The following is a 19443-nucleotide window of genomic DNA, read 5'->3' on the forward strand; positions in this document are numbered from 1 at the left end:
GCGTATAGGACATGATGATCCCGAGGGACATACCATCACTGTAGAGGAGGAGGAGAGAGCCTGAAGGGACCGGTCTAGGAGCCAGCTGGGATTGTGGTTTGGGTGGGCCCCAAGGAACAGTGTTGCTGAACCACCATGTGAGCTTTGCATTTTCAGAAGTCTGCTGGCTTTATTTATGAACATTACTGTAAAGGATAAAAAATGTTGTTGCCTGCAGCAGCCAATAATATGCTTGCATTACTTTTTCTTTCAGTACAATTTTATGAATGGAAGGAAGAATGGATAGAAAGATAGCATAATAATCAGTTACAGTTATTCCAATATATGAGATTGTTATAGTACAAAATTAAAACAATTAAAATTAAAAATAGTCAATAGATCTTAACTAAAAATCTAAAAGAAGAAGAAGAAGAGAATGTGAAGAAGGCTCCTGATGTGAAAGGAGGGATTTTTGGTGTGAAGGGGAAAATCTTACGTGTAAGGGGGCGGGGGGGGGGGACACTGATATTTAACCTCAATGTCACTTAAAGAAATTACTGTAAAGTTTAAGGTAGCTCATTTTTGTAATGTTTTACTTAAAAATTATATTTTTCCATGTAAAAGATGTAAAAGAGCTATCAAGCGATTTGTTGTTGAAAAAAAGTTGATAATAAACAAACAAAAAAACAAGTTGTTTATGGCCAGGTTCACATCTATGTCCTTTTGTGTCTGTTTTTTGTGTGTGCTTTTATCATGTGTTGTAGCCCATTTGTACACTTTTTTATGCATTGTGGCATGTTTTCATATTGATAATATGTTTTTTCATGTATCATGCATTTTTCGGGTTTGGCCACTGAGGATTGATTTCCTGCAGTGACATCATTGTTGTGGACTATGGGAAGGATCTACTTCCTGGAATTCTGTGTCTTGTGTTGAGGAATGTGATCACAATGTCTGACTTTACACCTCTTTTTGCAGCTGCCGAAACAACTGCTACTCTCTTGATTCACCTCTTGAGGCGACATAGGAGGTGCAAGTACTGGAGTCATCCAGTGATTGCAGATAAAGAACAGAAAGGGCAATTTAGGTAATCTATAATGAGCTTGAAGAACATGACAGAAAACCCTTCCCATACACCCAGATGGCTATAAAAAGGTGATATCAATTTATAGTTTTTACCAGGAAACACATGAAAAAATACTCTATGGCTCCATTCCCACAGGGTGTTCTAGGATTCCTGTGGTAAGAACCTACAGATTCCAGCGGCAGGAATCCCAGGTGTCCTGATAAGATGTGGATGCTGTACCTATTCAAGTAAATGACAGGGTGACAGCGGCGTCTGCATGTAATCATATATGGTCACATGACATGCTGTTTGGAATAGATGATTGTCCCTGCATGCATCTATCCTTAGTGAAATAACAGGGTCCTTAGTAAGAGTGTGGAGAGCAAGTTATATCGAGCATAAACCTAAGAGTGAACCTGCTTTAGTCCTATTAAACACACAGAACCAGCATGAAATATAAAACCAGGTGTCCCAAGACTGTCAGCCAAGTCGCCCAATGCTACACAATATGTCAGCTCTAGAATGGCTTGGACAGCATGCATATATTTGTGTAATTATTACAGCACAGCTCAAGCTGCAGTAGGGAAGCAGAATGCAAAGAGCACCATCTGGGTTCCTATCCCCTTCCTTTGCAAATTAACCTTCCTTTAAAAAGATGCTTTTCATTTCATTCATTTTATTATGTGACATCATTGGCTTTGTTTAAAGCATATTTAAATGCACAAACAAAAATCTAAAGATTATTTTTTCCTTGCCTTTATTTTGAGGCAGTTGTACAGGCTCTTCTCCTGCACTAAAAATTGCTTGATCTGAATCTACTGCACACTTTGAAGTGTTGGTGACTGCTGGCACATCTGTCTGGATTTTGCACGGCATCATTAAGTGGGCATTACTAGCACCCATCAGACACTTTGGTTTATTACTGTGAATATTACGGTTCACCCAGGTATGGTAATGTTTAAAAACAAGGCCAACATAGACCCTCTGTACAATTTCCTTTCTACCAACAACTATGTAGTGCAAGGCCCTACCTGATTGGATACAAATTTGTTAAGTAGGGCCTCACATTGGAGATGTAAAGGAGATTGTACATTCAGAATGTAAAGACATTGGCTCTGTCTCCAGATGCAAGGCTTTTTCCAGGCAGTTTTGCTCCAGTTTTACAGTATAGCTGAAACAGTCTCAATCAGTGGCAGTCACTCCACAAGATAGGCAGTATCCAGATGGTCTCTCCACAAGGCAGACAATATCCAGTTGCTTTATTCACAAGGCAAGCACTATCCACATGGTCTCTCGACAAGGCAGGCATTCTCAGGGTGGTCTATCCACAAGACAGACACTATCCAGATGGTCTCTCCACAGGGCAGGCATTCTCAGGGTGGTCTATCCACAAGATAGCCACTATCCAGATGGTCTCTCCGCAAGGCAGGTATTCTCAGGGTGGTCTAGCCACAAGACAGCCACTATCCAGATGGTTTCTCCATGAGGCAGGCATTCTCAGGGTGGTCTAGCCACAAGACAGCCACTATCCAGATGGTCTCTGGACAAGGCAGGTATTCTCAGGGTGGTGCCTCTAGAAGGTAGTGACAAGCAAAGAAAAAGTCTTCATCCGAGCTTGACAAAGAGGCGTATGCCTCGAAACGCGTAGCAAACCATCCCCTACACACCACCGACAACGGTTCTTGCAGCCCTTCACTGTGACACTTGGAGAGCATTCCCTCATCTCCAGTACTGTCACGTCTCCTACCACTTCTGACTGGGAGACGACAGCTGACAACACGCGCCACACCACAGCCCTCCATTAAGCTTTCCTGCCCGCCGTGGCTCAGCCTGGCCAGCTGAGCCTCGCCGCGAGACAGCTGCTCCTGCTCCACATAACATCCCCTCAGCCGTCCTGTACACTGGTTTTCACCGGGCCCCACCTCCCCAAGGATCCCATCCCATCTCCTCCAGAGAATTTACAAGGACTTCTCAAATGTAAGTGTTGCTTCAACCATTCATTCTATCAGTAGTAGCGCTCTCAATATATAGGTTGTCTTCTGGCCTCTAGAAGGTAGGCATTCTCGTGGTGATCTCTCCCCAAGACTGGCATTTTCAAGGTGGTACTACACATAGCAGGCTCTCTAACACTGTAGGCACTATCTGGGTGGACTCTGCAAGGTAGGTACCCTCAGGGTTGTCTCTACACATGGCAGACTTTCTAACAAGGTATGTTATCCACATGTCAATCTCTCAGCGCTGCAGCATGTACTGTAATTAAGAAGACCAGGCACTATTTAATCATGTGCTTTAAAGTGATATTAAAGTCAAAATATTTTTAAGCTATTTCAAGTGCTGGGTCCTATGGAGTCACCCTTGTTTGTGCTAATAAGCTGTGTGTGTCTGTACAAACACACAAGCTCAGCAAGGCAAGCTATTCCCCTCCTTCCTTTTCCCTTTTCCAAGCTAGTAGATGGACATTTTGCTATCCCTTGTGTTCTTATACTGGACAAGAACTTTAATGAAGTGGAGTTGAGAAAACCTAAAGAAATACCTTGCTGGCAAAAGTACATTTGTTCTGGATTCATTGTTGAAAAAAAAACAAACTTTACTAAACTAACTAACTAAACTTTTTACTACAACTTTAAAGCACACCTCCAATATCAACATTAACACCACAACTCTGGCAAATGAATGATGCCCATGGGGGCCCCAGGCCTTTGAGTATCCTGGAATTTTCCATGATTGATCACCAGCTTTGAACTGGCAATGGCTAGAGGGTGAATGGTGCTGAATGACAATGTATGTTTACTGAACAGGAATGGGCTTATAAATGATTATGTAGAAAATTATACTATATAACTTTTTAATCACAGATATAATGTAGAAATCAAATCAAGTAAACAAATATGCTTCTGTCACAAAGCTGACACCAATGTATTATAAAGGCAAACTGCCTAACCATTGTGGCCACCTGCTGTGTATCGAATGAGCTCAAGATCAATAATATAAGCAAGCCCATTATACAGCATTTTATTAGTTCAGTCAAATTGGAATGTGCACTGCAGCTTCTTCCTGATGCCTAGGGCTGCTATTGATCATATCAGCATGTTGGCCAGAAATGTAGTTAATTGTCAATTGTTAAACAGTGCAGATATGGTTACGCAAAACCAGCCCAAAGGGCACAGGAAAGCTGTTTTAAAGTGCAAAATTGCCTTGAAGTCAGCAAGCACTTTAAAGAAGCCTGAGTGCTAATAGCCACCATTAGATTGTAATCTGAAAGGATACATTTAAATCGTTCTCCACAATTTGGATTAAAGGGGATCTAATTAAGCTTTCCTCTTGAGATACATTATCTGTATGTGTGTGGCAGAGATTAGAGGACAGGATGGGAGGCCACACAGAAACGCAGTATTTTTTGGTTTCCTATAAGTAAAATCTTCCCTAACTACAGGCAAATAAGTCACTTTGTATTACTAACATGAAGTAGAGATGATGTGTACATGTTGTCACCACCAGAGGCTCCTGAACTATATGTGGGACCTTCTGTTCTCTTATGTGTCCTATGGCATCCTCTGTGGCAACTACTCAGTGGTTATAGTGTCACAGCTACAATGCAAGTTAAAAATTAAAGCCTGATAACGCCTTCTAGGAGCAGGGTGAGACAACATTGAATACCGAGCATATTGGCACAACTGCATAACCCTGGAAATTGTGCAGTAGTTTTTCACTAGCAAAACAAAGCATCTCTGGCATGTATAGCTCACCAGCAGGGCCAGATTTTTGAATGAGGCACAAGGGCCACAACTTGGAGTCGCAGTCCAGTTCACAGTGATACAACTGACTGCAAAAGCTTAGCACAAACAGAGTAGTATTTTTAAACAGCCTCAAATGGCACAAAAAGGGAAATTCTCCTACCATATGATAATAATTAATTGGATGACTGGCCTTAAATTTCTTTAAAATAAATGATTGATTTTGTTGAAACTTAAACTTAAAAAAATAAATAAAAACAAACTGCTTTGATCACTGACATTCATCATTGATTGGACACTTAGCTGCAGCACTTAGTGTACAGATTATATGCATAAATAATTCAAATGAATTTACATTTTTAAAAGACTCTAAATAATAAATGAATCTACATCCGCTTACTGCACAATATGTGAAGGTAAATAGCCCTTAAAGAAACTGTACCCCCAGATATTTTTGGACATTGTAAATTTTATCATGCCTTATGCTGCACTGTGCAGTGAATGTAATAGGCAAAAGGGACCTGGCTGAATAAAAACACCACACATGAAGGGGTCTGATTCCCTGTTCACATATACTGCACATTCTACTGCATTTTACACATTATTTCCATTAACACAGTACCATATGGTGCTACAATGTCTCTTTTCATAATTTTCCTATCAATGCATATAAACAGAAACACAATTTCACACAATTTCACACAATTTCCCAAACCTCTGGATACCTTGCCACTGTCAGAGAACATTTATTCTCATTTAATTGGGACAGTGTTGACTGTGCCAACAATAACTCTTCATTAAGCAGAACTCTGTAGATTTGAATATGCATATTATTATGCCATACAGTCATATTGTATTGTTTTGCTTTAAGTTAATAGATTGGCAAAGGCTTAGAGCCTCTGCTGGGTTTCAGATTTTTATTCGCTTCTCAATACCACAATGCTCAAAACCACATCTTCTTAATCTAACTCAAAATGCTTCCTCCTGAACATTCTTACACTCAATATTGGGACAACAAAATAAATGCAACATATAGAAAAAGGCCTCTTATAGTGTCTTTGCTTTAACCAAGTCTCTAAACACAATGCTGCAATGTCCAAACAAATTTCCTCAATAATAATATACAAGAGATCATGTGTTAATTCTCCAAAAGCAGAGTGGTGAATTAAGGGCTTATTTCCACTGGTATTCCATCTTAAATCTAATGTTTTCTACAGAATACAGTCATCTAGCACATTTCCAACAATGCCCAGCCACAATAAAAAGGAGAAGAAACAGTTCCTCACTCATCCATCAGTGACCAATATTTTTTCCACTGAGTATTTGTAAATGCCCTCTCTCTCAAAAAGACAATGCAGTCACCATTCCAGCCCGTGCTAGGTTTCTAGTGTCTCCCTCTCCTCCGCTGGCCAAGCCTTGTTCTCACTCTGGCTGTTTCCCAGACAATGTCACACACCACACGAGTCCTTTCTCCTCCTTATACTGCTGGTTGTTAGGGAATCCATGCTCTCAGACATCAACAAGTAATCAACAGTTTCCTCCCCCATCTTTCTCAAAGACTTCACTATGACAGCACAGCCACCACAATTCTAGCACCCAACAGTATTCTGCCTCCCTGCAGGGGTGGGAGCACTGTCATAGTAAGATCTTTGAGACATAGGGAAGTTACTAAAACTCTCTGGAGGAAACTATTGATCACTGATGGATGTATGAGGTACCATCTCTTTCCCTTTTTGTTGTGGACATTGCTGGAAAGGTGCTGTATGACTATATTCCTTACATCATTTGATGTAAGGAGGAATAACCGGGGGAGATAAACCCTCCATTCACCACTCCAGCATTGTGTTTAGAAACTTGACTAAAACGCATTATATAAGAGACATTTTTCAATTGGTTGTATGTTTATTTTGTTTTCCAATATTTTGCATAAGAGCATTCAAAAGGAAACATTTTGAGGTAGGATGATTTAAGTAAGGTCCTGCCTTTTGGAAACCAGTTAATGCACCTTACAGACTCTCTTATATAACGGGTAGAATTATGGCATTGTCTGCAATCTGCAGAATATGCGGTTGAATATCCAATGTCACAATGCTAGAAATCATGTTGCATCATGGATTCTTCCTTCAGGAGGAAATACCCTTTGGGATGGGAAAGTCAGGAAGAATTAAGCGAAAACACTCTATTATGGGAATGACATAGAAACAGATTGAGGACCAGGTTACTGTTCTTTGACACCTTAGAATGGATTATGTTACAACTTTATCGGAGTTGCTAACAATTGCTTGCCATTTCTTAATGGAGTGTTTGTTTGCTACCCTCACTGGATTATTAATTATTTCTTGCCTCGGGCGCAAAATGAGCTGGCTACGGCTATGCTCCTATGGTGCTCGTGCGGCTGCCTGCTGAATGTGTTAGATGCCGCAGATGGAAAGGAGCAGGACACCTCTCCCCATGTGCAATGTCGGCCACACGAGCACCACGGGAGGATAAGACGTCAGGGCCTCTAGGACGCACAGGAATGTAAGCCGGCCGACTCTCTGCGTTCAGGGGTGGGGGGAGGGTGTGGGGTTGTATTGAAGTCAATGGCACCCCAGGCATGCCCCCCGCCCACAGTGCGATCGCTCGCACCCGGAACGGAGGCACATTAGTGCCTGAATTCCGGTCCAGTGCAATCTGCAAAAATAGTGCTTGCAGCATTTTTGCGGATCGCACTGGACTGGAACGCAGGCACTAATGTGCCTGGGTTTCCGGGTGCAGGCGATCGCACTGTGGGTGAGGGGCCTGCCTGCGGTGCCATTGACTTCAATGCACCGCCTCGCCCCCTCCCGCCTCTGAATGCAGGTGTTTTTTCGTTGGTAGATCTCATTGAGCTCGTCATTTGAAAAGTAGATCTCCAGACGAAAAATTGTGGGCGCCCCTGATGTAGAGGGAACCAGAGGATGCCAGCCTATGGGCTGTGGAGGCTTTTCTGGGGGAAAAAGCTCTCCCAAGAGTAGGTCATTGGCTACATGCAGCTAGGCATAACCCTGAGACCATTGAAGTGGCTCTTCTCATCTCAGACACAGCCACTCCCTGGTTACAATGATGCTGTTGTTAAGACAATGTGCTGTTGGGCCATGTGGGAAGTGCTTGTTTTTTTCAATATGATATATTATAATACACTTGGTGGAATAAGAGTGCGAGCTGCTTCAATTTATGGTGAGTGCTTCACTTTAAACAGGCTTTTTTCCCTGCCTCTGTGCTCTCACTTTCTGTCCTGCCTATATAAAGTTACATGTAAAAAGTGGACCTATACTTAAATTAAAGTTGAACTCTCAGGAATTCATTAGCACAGTTAATTGTGGCAAAGCAGTCAGTAAAAAAATGCATGTTTAGAGTATAACTCCCAATTAGAAGCAGCAAACCATGTCCTAGCAACTGCATAGGCACTCTGTTCCTCTAGCCTCATTGGGGCCCATTAGGAGTTTAATATCAGAGGCATTTCCTGCCCATTCCTGTCTCTCATCACATCACCACAGGCAAGGCTTGGGAACAGCAAGAGCTAGCTAGGGATAGGTTACACTTCTAATAATATTGCATATATGTCCTGAGTCAGTGGGCTGGATTTACTAAAGGAAAATAGGCTGTTCCCTTTGAAAGAGAATTTGCACTTTGCAAACGAATTTTCCCTTAGCTTGGAGAATGTGGTAAAGCTCTGCTGACTTCCATCATAAAATCATGTGCAAACAGACACAAATATATATTTCACTAGACATTGGTGCACAATGAGCGAAGGTCTATGTGGCACACCTCATATTAAATACAACCAAAAAAGCGAATTTTTTTACCACATTTGGTTATAGCAGACCAAAAGGGGAGGCTATTCTCGCCTATTTATAGACCTTCACAGACACATTTGAATAGTTAAAAACAACTTTTTATTTATACAAATACACTAAAAGGCTGTGTAGATATTTTGTACCATCTATCTATAGTTATTGGTTTATATTTAATTGGCTATCCACAGCTTCTTAATTTGCAACATGGTGTTTTGGTTTTGTTAACTGCCTTTCCCACGGCCCCCAGGTGGAGCCATTCTTCATAGGTCAGGGGTGGGAGGTATTTGAGTAGCTGATTTAAACCCTGTAAGATTTTGTTCTTATTTTTTTTGGGTAACCCTCCTGAGGAAGCCTTTTATGGGAAAAATATGGTAAGGAAAATGCAATCAGCTGTTGGACCTTGAAAATCTACAAAAATCTACAATACAGATGGACTGTTTGATCAACGAATGGAAATCGTTTTTTTTTTTTTTATTCCCTTTTTAATGCACTTTCATAAATAAAAAGTTGTTTTTAACTATGCAAATGTGTCTGTGATGGTCTAGAAATAGGCAATACACTGCATATATAGATAGGCACTGGATGAACATCCCACATTACTAGGGCAACTCAGAAGTGGGATGCATATTTCATGATACCCCAACCGAGTTCCTGGTTTGTAATAACCAAGTAGTATTAGGCAGAGACAACCTTTCTTCTACCATTTCCTCTTGGCACCACCTTCATCTGCATTTGTCGATACACAATGAAAAGGTGTTGGGCAGTGGTTAAATGCATGGCCCAAGAATCGTTCTTACATTGGGGCCTTTTGGTCTACCGCTGTATGTATACCAGTGGCGGAACTATCGCCATAGAGACCCAGGCGGCTGCAATAGGGGCCGGGGCACAGGGGGGCCCGGCCAGGACGAGGAAAAAAGGGATCCCACTGATGCCATGCGGGCCGCCTGGGTCACTATGGCATCTCAGGCTGCTGGCTATCACTGGCGGCTGTGAGGAGGAACGCGCCGCTGTCTCTGTGCAGCAGCTCATTCCTCCCTACAGCTGCTACTGAGTCAGTGACAGCCAGCAGCATGCGGTGGAGAAGTCTGGGGCCTGGTGGCCGTGGAGGAGGAGGATGAGGCCAGGCCCGGTGACTGAGGAGGAGGCGGGGCCCGGCGGTGGAGAAGGCTGACAGCGGATCAGGGCTGACAGGTAAGAGGTGTGCAGGGGTGTGACCAGCCCACCTGAGACCCCGCAGAGCCCACCATAGAGAGTCTATGGTGGGCTCTGCAGGGTCACTCTAAGGTGGGCTGTGTGGGATCTCAGGTGGGCTCTGCAAGGGGCATAACTAGAAATAACAGGGCCCCATACAAAATTTTGTTATGGGGCCCTGTGATTTCTAGTTACACCCATGATATTAACTAAATATTTTACATTAAAATTGCAAAATCATAATTTGGCTCAGATTATCAAATCCCAAAGGCTCATCAGAACCAGAATTTCTGTTAAAATCATCAAGATTTTGGCAGAACGACAATCAGATTTAAATGATTATTTCCGGTAACAACATAGCAAAACCAAAACAGCTTTAATTTGTTCATGAACACATTGTAACAAACATGAAGCAACAGAAAATACTGTAATTGCAGCCCTGAATTTACATTCTAAGGGAATATTAGGCAAACACATAGTGACAAGGATTTGCAATGTCAACAGAAATATGACATAGTAAACAAACAAGACAATTCAAAGTCTGGGAAACATTTGACAGCTGCAGATGTGCCTTGCTTTTTCCTCTGATCAGTAGAAAAGCTGTAAAATTGCTGTTTTGTGCCTGCTCAGCAAATATTAGGCCGTCGGTAGAGTTAAGAGGGTGATGGGATGTACATGTAGGATCTGACCCTTTGTAGGCACCAGGATCAGGCAGTAGATCCAAGAACAGGATTGTTCTGCTTGGAATGTTCTTCTTTTCTTGTATATAGGTATGATAAGAGGGAGGACAATCAGCAGTGCTGGCAGATTTATCTCAGGCAGTAGGGGACAATAGTGATACAGACATTCAGGCAATCTAACCTCCCTAACTAACTGATTCTCAGCAGTTGGTTGGCAGGTTGGGAACCTCATAGACAGAGAGATTGCCAACAAAGTGGGATGATTGGGATTACAATTGGGTTATGCTATCTCTAACCCCATTTGGGTATCTTTGGGCCTTTATCATACAGACCCTAACTGGCAAATGCTATCCAGCAGAACAATGTATACAGCAAGCATTTACAAAGCTTTTTAGTAAGCTTTGAGCAGCTTTATCGAATCCCTTAAACACCCTTCAATTTCTGGTAGTTCTGAACACATATCATAGAGCTCAACTTCAGCCAACAGTCTTTTCTTGTTTTGGATAGAGCATTAAAGGGTTAGAACTCCTGCCTACTTTTTATAGCTCATGACATGACAGATAGGTATTGAGTGTAAATGCCACCAAAGCAAGAATTTAAAACACAGTGAGGAAGGGCTAGAACCACTGTCAGGATTTTATTTCTGTTTGTGTCCCCAAGAGGAAGATTTTCCCTCACTTCAGGCAGGTGGAGGATTAAAGGAGAACTATGGGGTCAGGGCTTTTCCCCATAGTTCTACTAAGGGTCATGGGAGAACACAAACTAGCGTCCTCCCGTGACCCAAAGCTCAGTATACCGCGAGCTACAGCTCGAGGTATACTGAGATGCCGCAGCCAGCTGGATCTGCATCAATACTCGGCATCGGCACCGATACTGATACTAGTATCGGTGCATCTCTAATATATATTATATAGTATAGTTTTACAGCCTCAGTCAAACAGCAGTTTTGCTTTAAAAGGTTACTTTACCCAAAACAGATTAGTCTTGTGTACAGCAGGAAAAGACAAACCTGCAATCATTTTCTTATTACAATTTTTTTTAGTCTGTTTTCAAAGGGCAACTATAATATCACAAATAAGGAAGGAAGATGCTTTAAATGTTGATAGCTCACCTCTAACTTCTGGAGAAAATCTAGCAGAGTGACGGGATACAAAGAGCTTCAATTCTTGATCTAAGTTGCATTCAGTGAGCTTTGTGTCCCATGATCGGATACCTGAAAGATGAAAAGCAATTATATTTAATCATTTGCACAAATAATAAACTTAAATACTGTATATCAAGTTATGTTTTCAAATGAATAATTTACACATTTAAATCATATAAATCGTGAATACGAACACATGCTGGAGGAGGTACTAGCAATTGTGTACCAATTAATACATTTATACTTATTTGTCAAGTGGAAATTGTTGCAGGACGTGAAAAGCTTATGGTTGCCATAGATGAGCAGGACAGATTATATGCCTGAGAGGGCCTGCAGCCCCCCACCCCCCACCCTCCTTTCCAATGCTATTCTAGAAATCTCAGCTTTACATACACCTTATGGATCTATATAGCGTGCATGCCCCAAAATCATTGCCCAGAATGGTTCTCCAACAAGTTATGGTGAGGATGTACAGATATGTTCCCAAATTTCACAAGAAGATGCTTCAGCACTGTGCAGGAGTGTGTTCTCCTGATATGTGATCCTCAGCTTTCCCAGAAGCCAGGAAACCCTTTCAATTTCTTGCTCCTCAACCTTCTAGTTTATGGGTAGCCAAACATTGGCCCTCCAGCCGTGGTGAGACTACAAATCCCATAAGGCATTTCAAGACTCTAACAGTCACAGGCATGACTTCCAGAAGCAGATGCATGATGGGATTTGTAGTTTCATCACCACTGGAGGGCCATGTTTGGCTACCCCTGTTCTAACAAAATTGCATGGAAATCACTTCATGTGGTCATTCAATTTAGAGAAACCTGCTTAAAAATTCAAGGACTGCTATTGTGAAAAGTATTGTATTCTGACAGCTGTATGTGGTTAACGCATGTAGTGAAAGTATTCAGTGTATGAACGCCTTTTTTAATTTCACACAGCAAAAGTGCCAGTGACAGGAATTGGGGTAAAATAAGGGCAGCACAGCAGTATAGTTGTTAGTGATTCTGCCATGAAGCACTTGGGATCCCTGGATCGAATCCCCACCAGATTACTATCTGCATGGAGTTTGCATGTTCTCTCTGTGCTTGTGTGGCTTTTCCCGGGTACTCTGGTTTCATCCCACACTCCAAAGACATGCTGGTAGGTTAAGTGGCCCTGAATGTATGTGAGATAGGGATCTTATATCCTTGAGGCCAGGGACTGATGTGAATGTACTCTATGTAAGGCTCTGCGTAAATTGTCAGCGTTATAGAATTATTTGTATTTTATTGGGTTTTATTTATATTGCTTTTAGTATATAGTATAGAAAAGCCTTTGCTGCAACAGCTCAAGCACCCCTGTCACATTATTATTATTATTACAGGAATAATAACAATAATGTGACAGGGGTGCTTGAGCTGTTACAGCAAAGGCTTTTCCATACTATATAATAAAAGCAATATAAATAAAACCCAATAAAATACAAATAAAAGGGAACAAACTAGACACTATCATTACATGCATTAACTGCAGTTATCAGAATATGTTCTTTGCATAGTGCTCCTTCCTAAAACTGTAAATCTGCATATCTATAGGTATAACTAAAGGCATATTAAATAAAAAAAGGAATTCACTACATAGTAACTACATGCAGTTATCAAGGTACAATACAAATTAAGAACCAAAAATTGTTGCTATTAACTAATTAGAAAATAAATATTTGCATTATTTAGATTTGTTATTGCAACTGATGTTTATAATACACTCTGGACTGTTTAGTCACAAGGCTTATATGCATGTTCCTAAGAAACCTGTTCAGTTCACCCTGATTTCAAGGTATTACAATGGAGTGCAAATGAAGTTTATATTCAGTGCTGAACAGATGACAATCAATTTACTTTAAAGTGACACTAAACACAGAACTCTGGGAAATTATTATTACCCTTGCAGTAGCGCTACTCCTTCACCTGAAGGGTTAACAGCTCATTTTGGTCTAGGGAGGAAAATAACTTTTTACCATACTGAACCTGAGACAGGATGGAATGTCCCTCGGAGTCCTCACATCCTATACACAGAGGGTTATTCACAAAGCTAGCCAAAGGATCAGCCGTAGCGCACAGCTAGCCATTCGGTTCTGCTGTACGGGCTATTCACTATAACCCATACAGCTCCCGAAGCTGGGCAAGCGGCTCAGCCGAGTCGAAGGGATATGCTTTGGCTCGACTGAGCCGAAGTGTAACCCGAAGCAGGGTGAACAGCCGCCTGTTGGCCAGCTGCAATGATAGATCAGCATCCCGAGTTCACCTGGGGATGCTGAACTGTCATTAAACAATGACAGCTTGGTGTAGCCGGCCGTGACGTCACGGCCGGCTCCGCCCAGTTGTTATTCATTGGCTGGGACCTGCTAGAGGCCAGAGCACCCTGCTCAGGTTCTGGCAACCAGTGACGTCAGTGAGCTCTTAGCAACCTGGGATGCACTGGCCAGAAGGGTGGCAGCAGGTGTGTCCCCAGGTAACCCAATAACATGCCGACTGGGGCATGGGATGGCCCTGCAGTACTTTTTTGTAGCACAGTATAGTAGCCTTCTGCAGTGATTAGAAATGAAAGAAATATCAGATTTTTTAAATTTCAATAAAGGAGAAAAAAAAGGAAAACAAGTAAATAGTGCGATGCACTGCTTCCTTCACAGCATTTGTACACAAGTTTATACTTATTAATTGTAACAGTTAAGTGATATATTTTAATTAGTGAAACGACAACAAAGTCCAAATTCTTACAGACAGCCTTCTTGTTTTTATCCTGCTTGGTGCAGAAAAAAACGAACTTATCACCGAGTCAGTACCAGTGCATACCAGTGTTCTGTATACAGAGAGAATCCCAGGGACACTCAAAAATAACGTTTTCTGCATCCTTATATTTCTTTTACTAAAAGCAGGCAACGAGTCAGATCATTCAGGTAACTACTAATATAATATAGAGATGATTTCCTGTAGTCCATTCATGACCTTAACCAACAGTGTCTGGCATATGAACATTCAACTACCAATAACTTTGTAACTGCTAGAAAAAAATACGGTACCCAAAATAGAATTTTTTTAACTTATTGTTAATGAAACAGAAAAAACTATAGACCAGCCCAGGATAAGCCCTTCTACTACCAGCATGCCTCAGCTTTGCAGCAAAGCTGTTCCAAGAGATTTGGTCCTATGTCCTTCAAAGGGCCAAGAAATTGATTTTATTGTGAGTACAAAAATCCCATTTTCTTTCTCGTCCATTGAGAAACACAGGACGCCTTAAAGGAGAACTATGGGGTCAGTGCATTTCCCCATAGTTCTCCTAAGGGTAACGGGAGGACACAAACTAGCATCCTCCCATCACCCAAAGCTCAGTATAGCTCAGTATACAGCTGATGTGGAAAGTAAAAACATAATTTTGAACACAAAACAGCTAACTGCTATAAACAGGAGAAATAAAATAACTGTTTCTTATGTGATGCAGCTTGTGGTCTTTCCTGTTTATCTAACCAAGATCCATCATTCAGTTTAATACAGTAGTTAATTAAACTCAATAGTGAACAATTGGCTTTAAGAAGTGATATAAATATTTAAAAGATATAAAGTTTCCCGTATTTTGCGCTAGCTGAAATGTCTAATTCCATTAAAAGATGATCACACTGAGATACAGAAAGACAACTCAGTTAAATACGAGAAATTACATGCAATTTCCTACTGCTCTTTTTTAATGAAGCTTAGTCATATTTCTGGAGCTCCTTTCATCGCTGCTCTGCCAGACTGTCTTATGTCTTACTAACAAGCTAGTAATGTTTAATTTCTGCTGCCTCCAAATAGATGGTCACAGGGTATAAAGGAAATCAGATATGGGCACAGAGCATTAGAAGGATATTACAGGATCTTAACAAGCTATTACTGGCATGTAGCTGGCGATGTGTCAGTCTGCACTTGTGCCTGGTGCAATTCAACAAGCCCAGCTATGTGACTCATTTACAAAAAGAGGTGGGATTGTAGTAATAGGTGTTTATTCAAAAACCCAGCTTCATAAGCCATAACAATAATCAAGTATGTTATTCCTATTGATATTCATGTACTGCTGTACTACTGAGATTTGTTTTTTTAATTTGGGCTGTTAAGTAGGAAATATACAAGACAAAAAGAAAAAAGGATTTTGGCAAGACATACACTTTAAAGCCCAATAATGAATAGAACAGGAAAGGGTTAGAGCAAAAGTAAGCAACCTTAGCACTCCAGCTGTGGTGAATTTACAATTCCAATCATGCCTCTGCTTCTTGGAGTCATGCCTGTGGTTGTCAGCGTCTTCCAGTGCCTCATGATACCTGTAGTTCCACAACAGCTGGAGTGTCAATGTTGCCTCAATCCATTTTTTAATGCTGTCTGTCTCGGTATTGGAGATACTTTACCAAATTTCCTGCTAGGGCAAGAAGTGATGGAAGATCCAACAGGAAGGCAGACAAAAACATACTCACATTTTTAGTAAAGTAAGGAAGCGTTAAAACTTGTGAGAATGTTTTACTGCTGCCTTTCTATCCCTGTGACAACTGCGCCCTCCATAACTTGTATGGGCACCACAGACAAAGAAAGTGAAGAAAAGTCTCCCAGATGGGGTCTCAGACAAAAATAAAAGCAAAGCAAATTTTACTCTCCCTGACTCCCTATGCAACTTCATATGAATAATTATATCATATACATATAGCTATTCTGTTTGTATATTAAGCACAGTTTACCCCCTTTCTGCCTGCAGACACCCTATAGAGATAGAACATTAATCTACCTTCTGTATTTAGCAGACATGCATAGGGTTAAGCACATGCTTCCCTTAGTTCCAGAACTTAAATATGTTAAGTTTTGTTTTCAAGCTATGCTATAATACTGGCTTGACATTCCACAGAGTAATATTTTTTCCAACCACTAATATAATGCTCCCTTCTGGCTATGATTCTCATGGCTTCCTACCAACTACAACAGTAAGTGTGAGTAAAGGTTCTCCAAGTTGTGTTCTCTCATGCCAGAATTATAAATTACTGTCCAGAAGTGTTGGTACTGTCATAAGAGCTGTAAACATACTGTATGGTTACGTGTCTCCAATGAGAAGGAAACACACCATAGAAAATACGGCCCTTCCTGACTAACTGGATTTTGATTCTAAATAGGATTTCCATTTCCTAGATTGTAAGGAAAATGTGTCCAGTACATGAAAAATATATTTGCTGCTCCAGTACCAAATGGCCTGCCATACATTTACTATAAGACTTTTTTATATTTTATCTCCCTACTTTGCCTAATTATTCAACACTTTCCTTAAAGGTGACCCCATTCCTGACACAATGACACATTCTTACATCTTAGTGTTTCAAAAACCCGGTAGAAACACACAAAATCAGGCAAGTTCTAGCTTTATAGCCTTACTTTACAAGGCTCTCAAACTGGGTTCTATTCTACTATCCATTATCAACAAAGACCATGTAGGGTTGATCATGTACCACCAAATAGAGGACAACTCTAGGACATATTGATATAGTCGATGCCCTTAACAAAGTGGATAAGGAAGCCCTCTTATTAAGCCTAGATGCAGAAAAAAAAACCTTTGATGGCTTGAACTGGCCATTCATGTTTGCTACTCTACGACACGTGTTCCTTTAAGCAATCCACACCCTATATACCTCTCCCATGGCAATTAACACATTTCTGCATTTGTCCTCACAGAAATTTTACACGGTACATGGCAGGGATGCCTGTTATCTCCCCTGCATTTTGTGTTATGTATTGAACCATGTGTTTTCACCATCAGGAAGAACCCAGATATTACAGGAGTTAATATTTGAAGTAGGGCATTTACCATATCCTTCTACCATCAGATGATACCCTCCTTACACTTAGGAATACCCTGATAACTCTACTGAACCTCCAAAAAAACTCTAGCAGAGTATGGCACCATTTCAGGTTATAAAATAAACACAATTAAGACCATAGCACCACTAATTAATATCAGTCCAACCCATCCTAAACTCCTTAAAGCCAACTACTCCTACAGCTGGAAAACAGATTGTACCAGATTTTTGAGAATGCATATAACTCCAATGTACCAAACTATCTGTAAACAGAACTACTTCCGCTGGTCATATAAATCTCTTAATTCCTACATAAATGAAAAGCACATACTATCTAATTTTTTGAAAGTATTGCCATCCTAACTAAAATCCTATACCTCTTTGAGACTTTACCGGTGTCTGTACCCTACCAGAGACCTTAGAAAACTTACAGATACTTTAAATTTCATACAGAACAACAAATGGCGTAGGCTCTTCATAAATCTGATGTACTCTTTGAAGATGAAAGGTGGCCTGACTTCTCTAAATAATACCACACAGCCCACCCAATACATTTAGCCTCGTGGACCATTCTACTGTCCTATAATAGATGGATGTAAACAGAGAAACTATGGATAACCCCAATGCATCCAAACTCGCTGCTGTAGAGCTCATCCTATATAATGTTAGATGTTGATTTGCTAGCCTTAATGCAATTTACTAAAAAAAAGTATGTCACAGATTTTGGGATAAATACCACCTGGGCACTCCACTATCCTTAATGAAATATATCTATTTAAAACCAAATCCCAGGCAGCCTTACCTCACAGATGGTTCAGCCCTGACAAAAGCATGCCATATTTAGATATGACCGTTTGGTTAATCACCACACTAAAACTTTACTCCCCCTTCTGGGAACAGAAAAAATTGAACACCCTCAGACAGCATTGTATAGCTATCTGCAAATTCACCATTTTGCCAACTCTCTCACCAAAGATCTGATATTCTCAGAACTCACTACCCTTGAATGAGCCTATGTTGATGGCCCATCTTGGACAGGTGTCATTTCTGACATATATAAGATTCTGAGCCTCCACTCAGTAAACCCATTCCCAAAACACCCTTACATCAAGCAATAGAGAAACAATTCTGGGCAGAGAACTTCCAATGGAGATGTGGAAGATGTTGTGGACACAGACTTACAAAAGCTCTTTTTGCATTGTGTACAAGTAAAACCCCTATAAAATTCTGATACATTGATATTACACAACATAAAAACTTAATGAGATCTAACCCACTACCAGCAAACTCTACTTGAGATCGATATCTCAAGTGTACTCTCTCTACCATATTTTGTGAGACCTGCCCCCATTCTGGCAAGCGGTTGGTAGCCTTCTCTCTAAGATCTCAGACCACCCAATAAAACAGGATCCACTAACCCACCTAGGTCTAATGATTACAGGTCTATAAAGCAATAAAAAGCTTACCTCCCACATTCTTATAGAAGCCCGGTGTATTCTTACTTCCAAGTGGAAACTCAAACACCTACCAACCCATGGTGATCTTCTCAACTGAGTTAAGAAAATAAAGCTGATGGAACAGTGTACGGGTAGAATACACAATAACCTGGAAAAATTCCAGATAATCTCTATCTATAGGGACCTATACAGTTCCACTTAGATCATTGAAACCTACACATGGATACACTCCCCGATGCCATATCCACTCTATCAATGCCCAAGAACTAATTGCACTACACCCCTTCTTCCTCTACCTTATACTGATCCATTTTTCCCCTTTATGGTTAAACAATGTTATCAGTTATACAGAGAACTGTTTACTTTGTAAATTTATATGATATTGTATGTACTTATTTCTTATCTTGCCAATCTATGAGAAAAAACATCAATAAATATACATTTGTAACATTAGTGGGTGTGTGTTGGAGAGAACACACCCCAATAAAATATATATAATCTCATGAGAATAAACCCACTTTCAGGTGTGCAAAAGGCC

At 40.8% G+C, this 19443-nt stretch overlaps 1 protein-coding gene across 1 annotated transcript in view; it reads right to left on the reverse strand.

The window, feature by feature from the left end:
• MAP1B (microtubule associated protein 1B) overlaps positions 1-19443 on the reverse strand; it is a 59318-nt gene that overhangs the window by 30968 nt on the left and 8907 nt on the right. The window contains exon 2 of the mRNA XM_018558237.1: positions 11580-11681. Coding sequence (XP_018413739.1) covers positions 11580-11681 — 102 coding nt within the window. The remainder of the gene's footprint in view (positions 1-11579; positions 11682-19443) is intronic.

The sequence above is a fragment of the Nanorana parkeri genome, unplaced genomic scaffold, assembly GCF_000935625.1.
Source record: "Nanorana parkeri isolate BGI_ZX_2015 unplaced genomic scaffold, ASM93562v1 scaffold327, whole genome shotgun sequence".
Taxonomy (NCBI): Eukaryota; Metazoa; Chordata; class Amphibia; order Anura; family Dicroglossidae; genus Nanorana; species Nanorana parkeri.